General features: G+C 39.3%; 2 protein-coding genes across 4 annotated transcripts; both read left to right on the forward strand.

The window, feature by feature from the left end:
- Positions 1–4,384: 4,384 nt before the first annotated feature.
- AKIRIN1 (akirin 1) lies at positions 4,385–13,413 on the forward strand. 3 transcript variants are annotated; one of them, XM_006886481.1, is made up of 5 exons: positions 4,433–4,696; positions 9,065–9,205; positions 11,017–11,151; positions 11,955–12,026; positions 12,621–12,683. In XM_006886481.1, the coding sequence occupies exons 1-5, from the start codon at positions 4,480–4,482 to the stop codon at positions 12,629–12,631; spliced, it is 576 nt and encodes a 191-aa protein (XP_006886543.1). In that variant the 5' UTR covers positions 4,433–4,479; the 3' UTR covers positions 12,632–12,683. The 3 variants fall into 3 exon arrangements, with proteins under 3 accessions (XP_006886545.1, XP_006886544.1, XP_006886543.1); XM_006886483.1 differs by lacking the exon at positions 9,065–9,205 and having other exon boundaries at positions 4,385–4,696; positions 12,621–13,413; XM_006886482.1 differs by lacking the exon at positions 11,017–11,151 and having other exon boundaries at positions 4,385–4,696; positions 12,621–13,322.
- Positions 13,414–14,422: 1,009 nt separating this feature from the next.
- On the forward strand, positions 14,423–14,740 carry LOC102869841 (cytochrome c-like). The gene has a single exon (XM_006886484.1). The coding sequence runs from the start codon at positions 14,432–14,434 to the stop codon at positions 14,738–14,740; it is 309 nt and encodes a 102-aa protein (XP_006886546.1). The 5' UTR covers positions 14,423–14,431.
- The last annotated feature ends 317 nt before the right edge of the window (positions 14,741–15,057 follow it).

The following is a 15,057-nucleotide window of genomic DNA, read 5'->3' on the forward strand; positions in this document are numbered from 1 at the left end:
TCTGAAAACTCTCTGAAGAGTCAGCTAAGAGTTCCAACTCAATGGCAATGAATTGTTGACTACTACAGTATGCAAGGATGTCAGTTTAGAGTCTAAGGTGCTCCTAACCCAAGCCTTGGAATTTTCAGTTGCTTCCTCTGCATCTGAAAGTTGGACAAATAAGTAAAGAAGACACAAGAAGAATTGATGTCTTTAAATAGTGATGTTAAAAGAGTACTGAATATCCCATGCACCGTCAAGAGAACGTTTATCTTGAAGGAAGTGCAACCAGAGTACTCTTTAGAGGCAAGGATGATGACATTTTATTTCACTTACTTCGGGCATATTTACAGGAGGAACCAGTCCTTGGAGAAAGACATCATGCTGGGAAAGGTGGCAGGTCAGAGAAAGAGAGGGGGACCCTCAACGAGATGGACTGATGTGATGACTACTGCAATGGGCTTGAGCATGGCAGAGACTGTGAAGGTGGTGCAGTTAGAGCAAGATCAGATCTGTTGTTCACAGGTCACTGTGAGTCGCCGTCAACTTGAAAGCACCTACCAACAACAATGTATGCACCTGGACAAATGAATCTCTTAACTGATCTCCATCCACTTGCTGCCCCCCAATATTTTCTCTATACTGTAGGCAAGAACAGTTTTCCAGTATAAATTTGATTGTATTCTTTCATTCTTTCCTTAAAATCTTCCTATTTGCTCTTAGGATAAAGGTAAAAAAATTTCATGGAACTGACAGGGCACTGAATGAATGATCGAGTCTCTGCCTTCCTCACCAGACTCATCATTCATGTTTTCTACCTCAGTCACTTGGAACTTGTTTTGATTCTTCAAATACACTGTAGTCTCTTATTTTACAGGCCTCTACACTGATGTGTTAAATACGATAGTGGTTACCCATGGTGGACAGTGTTTGGTGGAGCTCCCTGATTGAAACAAGCTTGGAAGCAGGAGTGGCATCAACTTCCAAAATAGCTTGCCTCCAGAAACTCTATGAACTAGGAGAAACGATGAAAGTTATACAAGTGTTCAGGTCTTTCATTCATAGGGTCGCTTATGAGTTGTCTATGACTCAACAGCACTTAACAACAACTATAGATGCTATGCCATCTGCCTGGATGCTACCACCCTGCCTTTACTCAATTAAATCCTTATTTTGTTCTCTCTTAGCTCTAATATCACATCTTGAGGGAAGCCTCCACCAAAGTTCTAAGAATAAAAAGTTTTAAGACCTCATTTGTGCTTTCTTAAAATATTTTCTTCCTTCATAGTATTTTTCACAGTCTGTAACTATATATTTTCTTGTTATGATTATTTTATTAGTATCTGCCTCCTCTAATAAACTGGAAGACTGAGGTGGGCAGGAACTATGCTTTTTTTCCCCACACCATAATAACCTCAACTCAGACAGCATAGTGCTTGACACCTGGAAAACAATAAATAATAGTTGCCTGTGTGTGTGAATGGTTCAGTTCTGGAAACTGCAAAGCCAGCTAGAAACCATCCCTGGACTCTGATGGTCTCCTAAGTTGACAGTATACTGAGTGACCCTGTCAAAGCTACCCATCTGCCTCCCTCACGGATCTCTCTATGGGTGGGCCAGTGTCAATTGCAACCTAAGTATTTAATAGGATATATCATCTGATTATTTGGTTTCTGAATTATCTGAATTCCCCCTCATTCAGCAATGTGGATTATGTATTTTTTTTGTGGGGCAGAACAAATAATCTTGAAATAATTACTATTTATGTCAACTCTAACCAATATTTATTCTATGCCTGTTGTTGTTGTTGATTGCCTTCGAGTTGAGTCAAATTATGCTCGACTTATAGCGACCCTATGAACAAAAGGCCTGAAAGACCCTCTGCAATTATCGACTTTTATCAAAGTTCATAGAGTTTCTCGAGGCATGTTGTTCAGGAAGGGGATGCTACTTCTGCTTCCAAATTCTATGCCTACCTCTGCTATATTCTGGGCACTGGTTAGGGATGAGGAAATATAGATGAATGAGGCCTGGTTATTATTCTCAAGGAATTTATGGCTTTGAAGCACAGCCAAATAGGTCAATAAACAAAGTAGAACTTCCTCTTTTAAAGCACTAATAGTACAAGGCACGCTCAAGATTTTAAAGGATTATAGAGAACAGAGTGCCTATCAAAAGACTCCACAAAGTCATAGCTAGAAGTGCTTTTAGAGATGATGCTTTGCAAACCCTCCACGCTTAAAGTGTAGAACAGTTTAAACTACAAGAAAGCAGTTTCCCTGAATCACATTAGACAAGTCTCTCAAAGAATAACCATGAATAGTTACCAATTTACAATTTATTTATTTTTTTATGGTGAGAAAAATTTGTATTTAGAATTAGCCGGCTAGACTCAGTTTAAATGATCCCAATTTTGTTGGCAACATCCAAAGCATCATAGTCAGGAGCAAGTTGAACATAGGCCTTCTTCCATCAGGCCTAATCAAGATGTTGACCTTGGACACATCAATATCACAGAACTTCTTTACTTGTTTGTTCTTTACTTGTTTTTACTAGCTTGTTTTGGTGCTTGTTGGCTTCAACATCCACAATGAACACAAGTGTGCGGTTATCTTCTATCTTCTTCATGGCTGACTCAGTGGTCAGGGGAAACTTGATGGCAGAGTGGTCAAGCTTGTTTCTCCTGGGGGTGCTTTTCCAGGGTATTTGGGCTGCCTTCAGAGTCTGGGTGTCATAAGTGCCATAAGGTGGGCGATGTGCAGATTTTTTTTTTTTTTTTTTGGTGGCCGTGGATGCCCTTCAGGACTGCCTTCTTGGCCTTAAGGCTTTTGTCTGACTTCACTTTTGGGTGGGGTAGGGGCTTTCTTCTTCACTCTAGAAGCCATCTTTATGGACTTTTGTTCCATTTCTATGTAATTGGCTTTTACTGGACACAAAAATACATCATAGTTTTATTTTTGCTGTTATTAAAATCTTAGTTGATTTTATATCATTCACTATTCTCTAATAAGGTTGCTCAGAAATTACTGTTATACTTTAATGTCATGAGGGGATTAAAAAATCTATAGTCTTTTTCCTTAGATGAACTGATTCTTTTCTAATAATAAAGTCTTTTTCACATGTGGGAGCACGTTGAACTGTCCAGGAAATCCCAGGGATATTTTTAAAAAGATCCTGCAGCCATGGTCACTATTTACTCTACAAATGTAGCCATATAAGAAATTTTTCTTTTAAATGCCTTTTCATAGGGAAGCTCTAGTGGCCTGGGAGGTAAGGAGTTCCACTGCTAACCCAAAGGTGTGGCACCTTTGATGAAGGTTTGAACCCACCAGTTTCTCTGAGAAAGAAAGATAATCTTCTCTGGGTTTACAGCCTCTGAAAACCCACTGGAGGGTCAACAATAAGTCAGAAGGGTTTTTTAGACTTGCTGGTCCATTTTTGGACCTGCTTCCTCCCCAGAAATGCAATACAGTTTCTGAAAGCAAAACCCTGTTATTTGCGCATTTCCTCCAGAATACAGAAAGCACTTTACAGCCCGGACTCTTGTAAGGAATTCAGATGAACTGCCATTTCCTTGGCGTGAATTCCCACACACAGAGTTCCTGCAGAACAGAGCAGCACTGCCCCATAAGCTTTTGAAGGATTTAAATCTTTACAAAAGCTGACTGCTTCCAGCTACTGATCTTTTTGGTGAACAGATAGCAATCAAATGTTTTTAATAGTAGCGCCGCCAGATCTCCTTAAAGAATTCCAATAGGCCTGAAGTAAGATCTGAACTGCCAGGTCAGACGAGGAAACTGACTCATCAGCTATCAGCTTCAGCCCAAACATAATGGTTTAAGTCAATGTGGGGTTTGGTTTGTTTGAACTTTTAGCGGCCAGACCCCTTCAAGAGCTAATAAAGGTCCTCTGTTCAAAAAGATAGACACTCAAACACGCATAATTTGATTTTATGGGGTGCCTACATTTCCTAAAATCAATCCAGATTTCCGATTACGTAGTAAAAAGACTGTCTTTGATGACCTTTAGAATCACCCTTTTTTTCATCAAGGAGTCAACAATGGCCTTGAAGGCGGTTACGGATCCAAGAGACACCCGAGCCCGGGGTTCCTCTAAGACTACCCCTCCCCCACAGGCACGCCGAGCAGGTGCGAAAACCTAAAGCGGCCACCCAGGCGCGACGGCTCAGAAGAGGGGGATGGGACCCTGTGAGGGGCGGGGGCGGTCTTCCCATGGTTGCCTGGTAACCGCGCTCTCCGCCCCGACCGTTCCATTTCCTCGGCAGGTGTTACCGCGGGCCGGTGACGCACTTCCGGCTCCCCCCCCCCATCGAGCCGGACGGTGGCGAGGGCCCATGATGTCACAGGAGGCGGGGCAAGCGCCGCTGCCGGGTGCTGGAGGCGCCATTAAAGCCGGCTTGACTGGCGAGGGCAGCTCAGAAGATAGAGGTCGGCTGCAGTCACTGCCGAGTCCGCTGCTGGTTCTTGGCTCCGAAGCAGCATGGCGTGCGGGGCGACGTTGAAGCGGCCCATGGAGTTCGAGGCGGCGCTGCTGAGCCCCGTCTCCCCGAAGCGGCGGCGCTGCGCTCCTCTGCCCGGCTCCACGCAGGGCCTCAGGTCCCCGGACGCCGAGCCGCCGCCGTTTCAGATGCAGAGCCCACCACCGACCGTGCAGCAGTCCGCCCCGCCCGGCGGCGAGCGGCGCCTTCCAACTCCGGGTAACTCACGCCCCCCACGAGGCTGGCAGGAAGCCAGGCTTTTTTCTCGAGGGGGGCAGTGTGAATGCGAGACCAGTTAGCCCCCGGACCCCTTCTCCGCCGTGAGAAAAGGGAACTGGGGTGCCTCCGGGCCTGGTCGCTTCCGGGGGAGGGAGACATCCGGGAGGAGTGGTGGGGCCTTGGTGCCGGTTTTCGGTTTTCCTCGAGCAGGACAGCCCTAGGAAGCAGGGCCCCTAGGGGAAGATGGACATGGCCCTGGCCACCCTGGCCCCTCGCCCTTCCAGCAGCCCCCGCCTCCGCCGCCCGGGCCTGCGCCGAGCCATCCTGTAGGTCGTGGGCCTCGGAAAAATTGGATTCTACTCACGAACCAGGCCTTGGGGAAGGGGGGTGGGGCAACTCCTAGGAAGGAGCTAAGTGTTTGCAGTTCAGCTCTGGACCGTGTCGCTTGTGGGGAGACGTGAATCCCACAAGTCTTTAGGGACGAAAGGCCGCCGCAGGAGTCGCGGAATCCGATCAGCTTGCGATCGTGTAGAAGAGACGGGTTCTTTTTTTTTTTTTTCTTTCTCCTCTTTTGTATGGCTTTTGTGTTACGCCACATCTCAGTATGTCTTCGGTATATGTTAACACTCTTTCATATACTGAGACTCTGAAAGGATTTTTTTGGCTCGATCGATGGCAGAGGGACTCAGGAAAGAGATTCTAGCCAAGAGCTTAGGTGACAGCAAAGAAACCTAATCATACTGCAGAGTCAAGTACACCAGTATTACTATTTAGTCATCTTAAAGGGCGTTGGGAAGTTGTTGTTTTGTGGGCTCCCCCTCAATTACTCAAACATAAACAATACTTTAGCATCACCTTAAGACTCTTTGCTTACCCCTTTCGGTGACCAGTGGCTCCTCATTTCCGTTTTCCTGTTCCTATCCACAGTGCTGATTTCAGATCCTCACACACAGATTACAGACAGTGGCCAGTTAAACTGTTCTTCCACATTTGATGTTCTTACTAGTAATCTCATCTTTATTGTGGTGTTTAAAGTATTAACCATAACCCCATCTTACTGAGTCTGACTTAACTAGTTCGTCAGATTACTTATCTAAGGAATTTTTATCCTTGCCTTCCATGGTGATGTTTTTGCCTTCTCTTTGTTAAGCTGAATAGTCACTTCAAGTTTCCCATCCATTACCTTGCCTTAGTCCTGCCTTGGAAGGATCTCTGTTCTGCTCTAAAATTCTCTGACCACTTACTGCTGGATAGCCTTCTGTACAGAATGAAGTGACCATTTGCAGACGTTCTTCATAAAGAGTTCTTCTAAAGGGACAAGTGAGGGACTGTATGCGTCATGATATTGTATTTGTATTTTCTGCATGTATATGTAAATTGTGTGTGTGTAGATTGGCACAGGATAGAGCAAGGTTTAGTAGGGCTTTTGTACATAGGGTCGCTGTGAATCTCAGGCAACTCAACAGCACATAATACCTACTATATATATATATATATATATATAAAGCAGAGCACAAAGGAAATGGAAACTCCTTAAACCAATCCAAACATTTCATAGGAACATCTTCAAGCCTTAGCTTGACGGCTAAGGATTATAGTCTCAGGGAACATCTGATTCAGTTGGCATAACAGTAGTTCATAAAGGCAATATTCTATCCTAGTTTGGTGAGTCTGGGGCCTTAAAAGCTTTTGAGCTGTCTACATCCCAAATACTGATCTCTTTCTGTTTGGAGCCAAGGAGGTCCACAAGAACCATAGTCTCTTTCGTGTGGGACCAGAAGAACTGGATAGTGCCCAACTACCACTAGATGGCTTTGACAAGGGAAACAATAGAAAGTCCGTGTTAGAATTCATTTTAAAAACGGTAAATTCATTAAAAAGACCAGACTGTTGTATCAGATAATGTTTTTTGAAAGTAGGTAAGCATAAATAACCATTTAGACACTGGTCTTTCTAATGTTTCTACAAATGCCCAGGGATTGTCAGGATATCTTTCTAGATCTCTTTTTCTGCAAAATGTGATTACTAATTGCCTTGTCTGTGTTGTTGAGAACCAATTGAGGGATGCACAGAAAAAAATTTGAAAATTATAAAGTGATGAGTTTTATGTTAATATCATTTCTTCATTACTATCCTCTAAGATTATGTTCCTTCACATTGCAACAAATGCTTTAGAAAAGATTATTGAGTGGATTCAGAAGCCTAGATAGTACAAAGAGCTCTACATTTAATTTTTATATCAATTTATGCAAGCTGGTCTTATTTTATGTTAAAATATTAAGGTATTTAAAAATTGATTAATTATTTAGCGTTTACAGGAATGAAATTCTGTCCTCAAAGAAGAGTAAAGTATTAATGATTTGATGCTTTGACTTTGATGAAAGGTGCCAAAAATGGTATTTAAAAGGAAGAATCAATGGGAGGAATTGTTTGTTCCATATAACTTAAACAAAGCCAACTGAAGGAAAAATTAATTAAAACAGTCAATTCTATAACATCCCAAGATTGTGCCTTTTTTTATTTCCTGAGTAATGGAAAAGCTATGTTTTTTTCTTCACTTTAAAAAAAAAATGTCTTAGAACATTTAGTGGAAAGGCTGTATAATTTACACATTTACTGGTTACTTTTCTTTTTGAGATGGTAGAAAAAATTTTTTTAGAATTAGCCAGATGGCGCTCTGGTGGCCTAGTGGCAAGAAGCTGTACTGCAATCCCAGAGGTACACGGTTCAAATCCACCAGATGCTCTGCCGGAGAAGGAGGGACAATTTCTTCCTGTACCAGTCAGATCTGATTTGATGGTACATGCACAAAAAATAATAATAATAATAAAAAGAAAATAATTAGCCAGATGGAGATCATTTATATTTTGAGTGTTGTTGTTTTTGTGAAATGAGTCTAAATGCAAAACAGTTGACCCTAATCTCAAATAATAGTTATAGAGGATTGTCACCTTTTTTTTTTTTTTTTTTTTAATTTCTTGTTTTATGTGACTTTCTTGGGAAGAAAAATCTGGTCAGAGCTTCCTCTTGTGAAAGCCATATTTCATTCTTTGCACTTTCTAGCCCTTCTACCAGCCCCTAAATTGTATCTTTCCATTTGTTCACTTGGCCACACAGAAGGCAGTTAGAGGTTTATCAAAGACCTTCTGTTCTCATGAGTATTATACTTGTCCTTTCTTGTTTCAAATCTTTGCCATTCCTTACGTCTTTGTATTGGGTCTGACAAGTATTTGCTTGGAGAATATACTAAAAAAGTAAAGACTTCATAAATTCAGGGATCTAAGGTTTTCTAATCCTGCCTGCATTGTTCTGGTGTTTAAACTTCATGCTACCAGGCTTAGATATATGTAGAATTACTTTGAATTGTGTTAGTTACTGGCCTACCTCTCTTCTTCTCTTTCTTTTTAACGGATTCTATTTCACATCTTATGGCAATGTTAATATCTTTGATTTTGATCCCCATATTAGGTAGGCATTTAATGTTTATATCAAAAGCTAGATTACAGATACCGTCATTAAAAAAATAAGGCTATAGCACAATATACACTTGAGTAGTGTGATTTAAGGAGAGAGAGAATCCTCTGTTTTTTTGTAAGAAGGCTTTGTTATTTGGAAAGCAAAGAGACATTATTCCATAAAATGAAAGTTTTTAAATGCCTGTCCTATACTCTGTGCTGCATTTAGGAATATACTCATGGTGGTTAATGATTGGTGTGCCCTTGACTCCCTTTAAACAATATTAACAAATTTATTTTGGTCAACCTTGGCTTAAAATAGTAATCTGAATCTTACCAAATACTGCCTCTTTCAGGATCAGAAAATAGTTTCTAAACCTTGACCATTAATTCTAACCTCTATCTCAGTCAACTCTTCCCCTGCCTGGTCAGTGTCCAGGCTGTGGACATAATGGTTCTTAATCTCCTTTTTCCTCAAATCTGAGAGCACCAAAAAAGAATAAGAGGTGGATTATCAGAAAGCCTATAGATGGTAAAAACTGGTCTCTTAGTGCACCAATTAGTAAAGATAAAAAGAGCAAAAGTAGTTCTGTTTTAGGTAGAAGACAGTTTCTGTTGCTTTTAGTTGTACTAGTTAATTATCCAGCAAAAAGGGAGATCTTTGTTGGTGCAGGAAAACAAACAGAAGAATATCTGAGTGGCTTACAACAAAATAGCTTTCATTCCCTGTATCTTTAGGGACATGGGAAGTATGTTTTATACAGAATAAACATTTTCTTATTAATAACTGAAAGGAGGGAGAAAATTGAGACTTGCATATTAAATTATAATCTAAAATCTAATCAAAAGACCTTCTACTTCATGAAGCATGAAAAAATAAGTGAATGCCCAAATTTCTTTCTTTTTTTATTAGAGCAAATTTTTCAGAACATAAAACAAGAATGTAGTCGATATCAGAGGTGGAGACATTTAGAAGTTGTTCTTAATCAGAGTGAAGCTTGTACTTCAGAAAGTCAGCCCCAATCCTCAGCACTCACAGCACCTAGTTCTCCAGGTAAGTGTGCTTTGGTGTTCAGAACACATCCAAGAGTTTGTAGATGATACTTTAAAAAGATAATTTCCTAATCCAGAATTCATCTTGTGTTCAATAGCTGACCGTCCGGCAGGTTTTCAGAGGCAGTAAATCACCTGAGGGGAAATTGCCCATCATTCTCCTGCAGAGCAGTTGAATTTGTACTGCCAGAGAGATGTCGTTTTTGGCTTACCAATGCATTTACACAGACCATGCCACCAGAGCTCCCCAAATTAATTAAAGGCAAATAAGATGTAAAGTCAGTTTCTTGGTCATAATAGCTGCATTTTAGGTGCTCAGTAGCCACATGGGACAGTTATACTGGATAGCACAGATAAAGGACATTTCCATCATTGCAGAAAGGTTTTTTTTTTGTTTTGTTAATCTATTTTGTTGCTGTATTGACAATTCATCAGAGAGGAATTGTTAAAAAATGGGATCTCTGGTTGATAAGATTGTTCATGAAAACTTGCATGAATTCATGGTCACATAGTTTAGCCACCAATCATCTGCCATATCCCTGTCATCTAGGCAGCAAGACATCACAAAACAGAAGTAATGACTAGCTAGATCTTTTGTTCAGATGTCATTTTAAAGAAACATTTTTTACTCTTTTGGTTTGAGTAGAAAATTACTAGTTTCACAGTGTTAAATGACTGGCTAAGAGGGCCGTAGAAACAGGTTGTAGTAGGCTTAAGCTTTGAAGAACACGGCAGAAATGGCCAGCTAGCAGAAGAACTGCTTTCCTGTCATGAGCAGGAAGCCTGTGGAATCTCTTGCTCCATTTGACAACTCCAGGACCATGCTGGCAGCCTGGTCATTTCAACAAAGGAGTCCAAGAAAGTAGTTTTTAATTTTTTCCAGGCCTGTGAGAGGGACAGTAGAAACAAATTAGAATAAGTATTTAGTCAGCACTGTCTATAATATTTATAGATTCTTAAAGTTGGACTTTATCCCTATTTTCTAGTATCCAATGAATAATTAGATTTCTAGTTTTACTATCTTGGGAATTATTTTAGGAATATATTACTCATCTCAAGCTAGATTCGGAATGATCAAAATTAGATCAAGTGTGATGCCTGAAACGGTTTAGTCAATTTTCAAAAAGAAATCTTGTAAATGTGTTTGAACTTTTAACTTGATTACCCTAAGAGTTGATTACTTTGCTGACAAGTTTTAGGTTGTTTTTTGGTTGGTTTTTAAATTGTGTAAGTCATTGATCTGAGTTTTTTTAACTCACTTCTATGAATCACCTGTGACACTTAAAAGATTCCAGTGTTCTACCTCAGCTTTAAATCAGAATCTCTATCTTTTATTATTATTTGACAGATAATTATGCTATAACTTCTGGATTAAACACAAGTGTCTAGATGCTCTCCAAAGGTCTGGGTAGCTTGCATATAGAATGTACTTTTTCTAATCCAGAGTGGTGTCTTCACCAGCAGCTCCAAGGGAGAAAGATGGTGTGCTATTTTATAGCCTGTGGAAACTCACTAGAGGGTCAGCTATGAAACCGTTCCAGTTCCTTAAGTTTTGAATTTATGTTGATTCCATATGAAAGAATAAAAAGTAACAATTTTCTTGTTAATTTTTTTTATTTTTATTATATTATTCTTTACGTGTACCGTCAAATCAGATCTGACTGGTACAGGAGGAGATTGCTCCCCCCTTCTCCAGCAGAGAAGTAGCAATTTTCTAAAAGTGTCTATACTAAGGAGTATTTGCACTGAGTTGTTAATTCTGAACCATAGAACTAAAATATATTATGTAAATTAGAGTTATCTTTTGACTAGGTTCTTCCTGGTTCAAGAAGGACCAGCCCACCTTTACCCTCCGACAAGTTGGAATAATATGTGAGCGTTTCTTAAAAGACTATGAAGATAAAATTCGAGAGGAATATGAGCAAATCCTCAACACCAAACTAGCAGGTAGGATAAGGCAGTGATTTTGCTTTTGTTAATAGCATTTAATAAGGATTAACCCCAGTTAATTATTAAATAGCTATTTAGTTGCCTTAATAAATGATGCTCGTTGAAGGTGTTCTTTTTGGTGATTGTAGATACTACATTTGTTATATGGAAAAGATTTTTATTGCTTAAACAGAAAAAACGAACTTTATTTCACATGAATAAAGGCATTCAGTTAGTCATTTGGGCCAGCTGCTGGGTAAACAGGTGGCTGGGATGGTGCTAACTTGCCAACAGGTGGCTGGCTATGGGTATTGGAGTCAACAAATTAAAACTTCTGGTAGGAGTCAATTTTTGGATGTGGGAGGTCAGGCATCCTGTGAATCTGGGTGGTACAATGCAGTAAAGAAAGGAAAGCCCAGCTCAGGCCAGAATAGTGAGCTTTATATGAAAGGAAGGGATCTATCTGAATCAGAAATAGAAAATAATACCTATTTATTGAAAGAGGCCAATGTTATGATCAGGGACACTTAAGGCAACCACTTCTTCCTCTAATAGTATTATTTCCTAATCTGAAGACTACTATAATATAGTTCTGTAAAATGTTGATGAATCTACTTAAAATTTCAAACTGTTTGAAATTTAGGAGCCAGAGTTTGCTATAGGGATCTAAGAAGAAGGCTTCATATATCAGAGTGGCCTTTGTAATGATTATTTGAGAAGAGTTTTAAGACTGGGAAACTGGAAATGACCCCATACTTGGTTTGTGGAAAATTGAGAGACTTTGGTTGGTAATTTATTTTTTTTTCCCTTTCTTTTCACAGAACAATATGAATCTTTTGTGAATTTCACAAATGATCAGATTATGCGACGGTACGGGACAAGGCCAGCAAGCTGTAAGTACTGCCAAAATTTTCTTTGCATTTTTTACGTTCCAAGAACAAGATTTTGATACTGATTTTCCTGTCTGCTAAGTGCAAAAGTGCATTGAAGTGAAAGAATAGCTAGTTACTGTACTAAACCTTTAACATCTTCTCTACAGCTTCTTTAATCCTCAGAGTAACCATGAGGAAGGAGAACTGTTACTGGTCCCATTTTAAAAGTAAGGATAGCAGTGGTTCAGCTAGGATTAGAACCTACGTACTCTGATGGTGGTTTATTTATTACTCTCCTCTAGAAAGATGATTTCTGTTGTTAATTTATGAAAAGTGATTCCTGGAGGTAATTATCAGATGTGTAATTAGGATTTCTTTATTCTAAACATTCTACAACCAGTTGCACAAAGCATAAATTATAAATAGCTATATATCAAAAAGTGAAACCTAGGTCAGATTTTCAGAGATTCTTTTGGTTTACTTTTTACAGTGGTGATTTATACCTTCCATGTTATTCATTCACATTTATTACTACTTAATGTAGAAAAAGTGACATTTCTTTGTATTTTCAACTGTTACTAATTCTTTTTTAATATTATTCTGAATTCCTTGTAGATGTGTCCTGAGGCTTTCTTGCCTATCTGGGTACCAGGTTTAACCTCAAGAGATGGCTGCTGTACACTTTTTGCAACTGGTTTGATACCCCATTTCAGCTCCAACTTTGCATCCTGAGAACACTTCAATGTTTCTGCGGGTCCATTTTTATACAACTTGAAAGACCTTGGAACTTTCTGGTTGCCACAAGCATATCTTTCTTTTCTGCTCATCCAATAAACAGCTGTGCCCTACTGTGATAGATTTTCCAAACAAAATACCTGGAGCAGCAGTTTAGCAAAATATGCCTTCAGTGGCCCTCAACAAATGGAGTTTCCCCAAGCACAGTTCTGTAAGAAGTGTGTGTGAGAATGTGTGTATATGTATGTGTGTGTATCTTAAGTTATTATTTGTATTGTGCAGATTTTTTGATCTTGGGGATCCTGGCTGTGAATTTGATGCACGACAATTATGGTTAAAAACATTTGCTTGATCTACAGAAGATCATTAATGTTTGTGACCATATAAGTTGTAACAGTAGATTGTTTTATGTATAGGTATTATTGTTAAATACAGGGACTGTTTCCAGGCACAGAATATGAATCATAAGTTAGGATGGACATTAGATGTGATTATGATGATACAGCAAAAGTCTGCATTCCTAGGTCTGCAGATGAGGTGAGGAATTAAACTGGAGATTGGCCATTTGACACATGGACTCTGATTAGCTGTGTTAGAAAAATACTTAAGACTCCAAGCCTTAAAATACCCATATGGAGTCTGCGCTCACCTCATCCACACAATTGGCTCCCTGGACACTGAACCTCCTAAGGAAAAGATCTCTCCCAGAGCAAGAGCATCAGGGTTTACTTGGGAGCATAGGTGAGCACAGAACTGGGCCTGGCCCAGCAACACTGCTACTTGGGAGGAGCCACTTCACCATTTATCTGTCATTGCAAATAGAATTTGGATCCTTGGGTCAAGTTCTCCCAAATTCTTTTCAAAGCTGTCCATGTTCAACTTCAACTGCTTGAGCTTTGTTTTGGCAACCTCCTGCCCAAAGTTGCTTACAAGCTGTTCTTCACCTTGTGCCCAAGGCTAAAGAACAGAAAGTAACCTCTGTTTTGAGGAGGTGGAAGTTACGTAAACATTTATTTCTTACTGTGACTTGTTCAGGACCACATTTTACAAAATGCCTTGTTTCATTTATTGTTTCTGGAAAGGAAAGTTCTATTAAAATTGTTTTAGTTTAGTTTGAATATAGACTAGTTGGTTTTTTTTTTTTAAATTAGGGCTTATTTTGAAAACTGAGTTTAATTCAAATATATGCCAATACCTTCCAAAGTAAGGTAATATCCAGAGACCATTGTTCAGATCAGATGGCTTAGAGAAATTTCTGGAATATTCACATTCGAAGATTCCTTATTAATGAATGTCTTTGACTTAAATCTAACCAAAAACTGCAACATTATTCTTTGTACATTTTCATGATATAGTGTTAACAAGCTTAGTTGCAAACAATAAAATACTTAAGCTATTTGTTTACCTTGCCTTTTTACTATAGTGATAATGTTTGTTAATGAAAATTTATTGATACTTCTATAACCATTTTCCCAGTTAAATATGATTACATTGACGATTTACAAACCTTTTTAAAAGCCCAGCAGTAGATTTATTAAAGAATTCCTTTACCTCAGTTTTTCAAGGGGAGTTACTTGTTCCTTAAAGAACATAGCAGTGAGCAATGCTACTAAGAGTAGTCATGAGCGTCAGGGACGTCGGCTCCTGAGTTTTTAACTTGGAATTGTGCCGGACTACTGACTGACTTCAAAATGGGTGATGTTGAGAAGGGCAAGAAAATGTTTGTGCAGAAGTGTGCCCAGTGCCACACCGTGGAAAAAGGGGGTGAGCACAAGATTGGGGCAAACCTGGGGGAATATGGGCAGAAGACTGGTCAAGCTCCTGGATTCTTTTACACAGATGCTAGTAAGAACAAAGGTATCACTTGGGGAGAGGATACACTGATGAAGTATCTGGAGAATTCTCAAATTCCTGGAACAAAAATGATCTTTCCTGGCATTAAGAAGAAGACAGAAAGGGCAGAATTGATAGCTTATATCAAGAAAGCTACCAGTGAGTAACATAGTTGGCCACTGTCTTATTTATTACAAAATAGAAAGTTCCTGTGACTTTTTTTTTTACATGTACCATATTTAAATTTATTTAATACTAGAATTTAGATCATGAATGGCTGATAGGATGTTTTTGTTAGATGGTCCTACATTCAGTAAGATTGGCTTTGTTTAAATTAATATAGTCAATACTTTTCCCTTCCAAGGAGATGACTGTACTTTAGGTTTAGTTGGATCAGTTTTGAACAGAGATGGTTGATGTCACCTCATGATCTATAGGAGATGGCTTTTATATTTAGATTTCTATAATGATTATATGAATGTTA

The sequence above is a fragment of the Elephantulus edwardii genome, unplaced genomic scaffold (genome assembly GCF_000299155.1).
Source record: "Elephantulus edwardii isolate Elephantulus edwardi_28Jun2011 unplaced genomic scaffold, EleEdw1.0 scaffold00049, whole genome shotgun sequence".
Lineage (NCBI taxonomy): Eukaryota > Metazoa > Chordata > Mammalia > Macroscelidea > Macroscelididae > Elephantulus > Elephantulus edwardii.

Coding starts and splice junctions, on each gene's coding strand:
- LOC102869841 (XM_006886484.1), top strand. CDS start 14,432: ATGGGTGATGTTGAGAAGGGCAAGAAAATGTTTGTGCAGAAGTGTGCC.
- AKIRIN1 (XM_006886481.1), top strand. CDS start 4,480: ATGGCGTGCGGGGCGACGTTGAAGCGGCCCATGGAGTTCGAGGCGGCG. Junction 4,697..9,064: donor GCGGCGCCTTCCAACTCCGG/GTAACTCACGCC, acceptor TTTTTTTATTAG/AGCAAATTTTTCAGAACATA. Junction 9,206..11,016: donor CACAGCACCTAGTTCTCCAG/GTAAGTGTGCTT, acceptor TCTTTTGACTAG/GTTCTTCCTGGTTCAAGAAG.